The 1,662-nt window shown below is 54.4% G+C and overlaps 1 protein-coding gene across 1 annotated transcript; it reads right to left on the minus strand.

Annotated features, from left to right (window-relative positions):
* On the minus strand, positions 1–1,392 carry LOC125533159. Its single transcript, XM_048696913.1, has one exon. The coding sequence runs from the start codon at positions 1,390–1,392 to the stop codon at positions 1–3; it is 1,392 nt and encodes a 463-aa protein (XP_048552870.1).
* Positions 1,393–1,662: the final 270 nt, after the last annotated feature.

Genomic DNA, 1,662 nt, shown 5'->3' on the forward strand with positions numbered 1-1,662 from the left:
CTATTGGTGCTTCTTCACAACAATGAGCTCGAACGCCTTGAACACACCAGCAATGCTACCTATCGCAGCAAAAAACGTCGCGATCTTGGTAAAGTATAGGTAAAAGAACCTGTGCACCGCGATCCAAAGCCAATTGCCGAGCTTGTACTCCTCAATGCTTTCCAGGATACTCACATAGCGTTCGCCCGAGGGCAGGTGCTTGCCAAGGCTGGTGAACAAGTCGAGCGTCTCCCGGTCGGTGAGTTCTCCTTGTACGAGATGCATAGCTCGCAGCTGGTGCACGTCGTCCTCCCGGTGCATGAGCATGGCGAGGATACCGACGTAGGAGCAAACCACAGTATTGTTGTCCACAAAAGATATGCCTGTGCATACCTCCAAAGCCGCCATGTTGACGAGGCAAGTGACGGATACATTGCCCAGTAACATCGGTGGCAGGACGAGCTTGCGGCCGGGCAAGAGGCTTCTCTTGTTGATGCGCATGTCCGCGAACATGTTTCCGTCGCTCACCTTGAGCTTGATGCCGATTTCTTCGAGCCCGATGGCGTTAAAAGATACAGAGATCTGGTTTGGAGTATTGACGAGCATGTCCACTTGCCGTGTCATGTCTCCTTTCATGTGGAACCGGAGGAGAGCAAGGAGATGACCCGGCCTGTAGTCACCGAGCTCAAAGCCTTGTTCCACCCCGAGACCCCTGCGAGCATGGAAAACACTTGCCAACCGAACAATGAATCTTGTCACGGGCACGTGGCCCGTAAGATTGATGAGACTGCTGAGCACAAGCCAGGGGAGCTGGTTCTCTAGTAGCATGATGTCATTATTGATGACAGAGCGCTTGGAGTAGAAGAGGTGTGCCAGCGACGGTGGCCCTGTGTTAAGCATACGCACTCTAATATACTGCAGCAGGAAGCAAGCATCGTGGAAAAGCATATCTGCAAATTCAACGTCTCCCATTGGCGGTGGCGGATTATTGCCATGTTGGGCTGCGGCAGGCGGTGCCTGCTGCTGCTGCTCCTGCGCCGGCGCCTGCTGGTGCGCGTCTCCTGCAGGCGCCGGGGGCGGCGCGGCACCTGCGGCTGCGGCTGGTGCCGGCGGGATGATGCCGTAGCCGTACAGGAGGCGGGCGGTGCCCGCCACGTGGAGGACTGCTGCGTATAGCTCTTCTCGCGTGGGCTCCACTTGGTTGACGAAGTGGTCGGTAGCCAGGCGCTTCACCTGCTCCATCCCCTGGAGGTGGGGTAAGTGGCGGTGGTAAGGACCGATGGCTACCAACATCGGTTCGATGTACCGGGTGCCCAGAGCCCTTAGCCCTGCCGGGAACTTGTAGATCCTCGATATCCTCAGGTTGTAGTCACCCTCAAAACCAAAAGCCGGTGCTGCTTGGTCTTGATTCATGGCCACTGCAGTTGAACCAGCTGCAATTTAGTTTAGCTAGTGGTTTGGTGTTGCCATCCAAGTCGACTGTGCACCCTTTTATACTAGCTAGCACTAGCAGTAGCGGCCTGGGCGCATGTGGGTGGGCAACTAGCCAACTATACTCAATCAATAATTTGTGTGTAAGTTCATTCACAAGTTAATTAAAATTTGCGTACGCGCTGGCAACGACTTGCTATATCTACTGTTCCTCCTATAATTCCAACCGGAAAATCTTATAGTAGTACTACT

Source organism: Triticum urartu, chromosome 1, assembly GCF_003073215.2.
Source record: "Triticum urartu cultivar G1812 chromosome 1, Tu2.1, whole genome shotgun sequence".
Classification (NCBI taxonomy): Eukaryota; Viridiplantae; Streptophyta; class Magnoliopsida; order Poales; family Poaceae; genus Triticum; species Triticum urartu.

Coding starts and splice junctions, on each gene's coding strand:
- LOC125533159 (XM_048696913.1), bottom strand. CDS start 1,392: ATGAATCAAGACCAAGCAGCACCGGCTTTTGGTTTTGAGGGTGACTAC.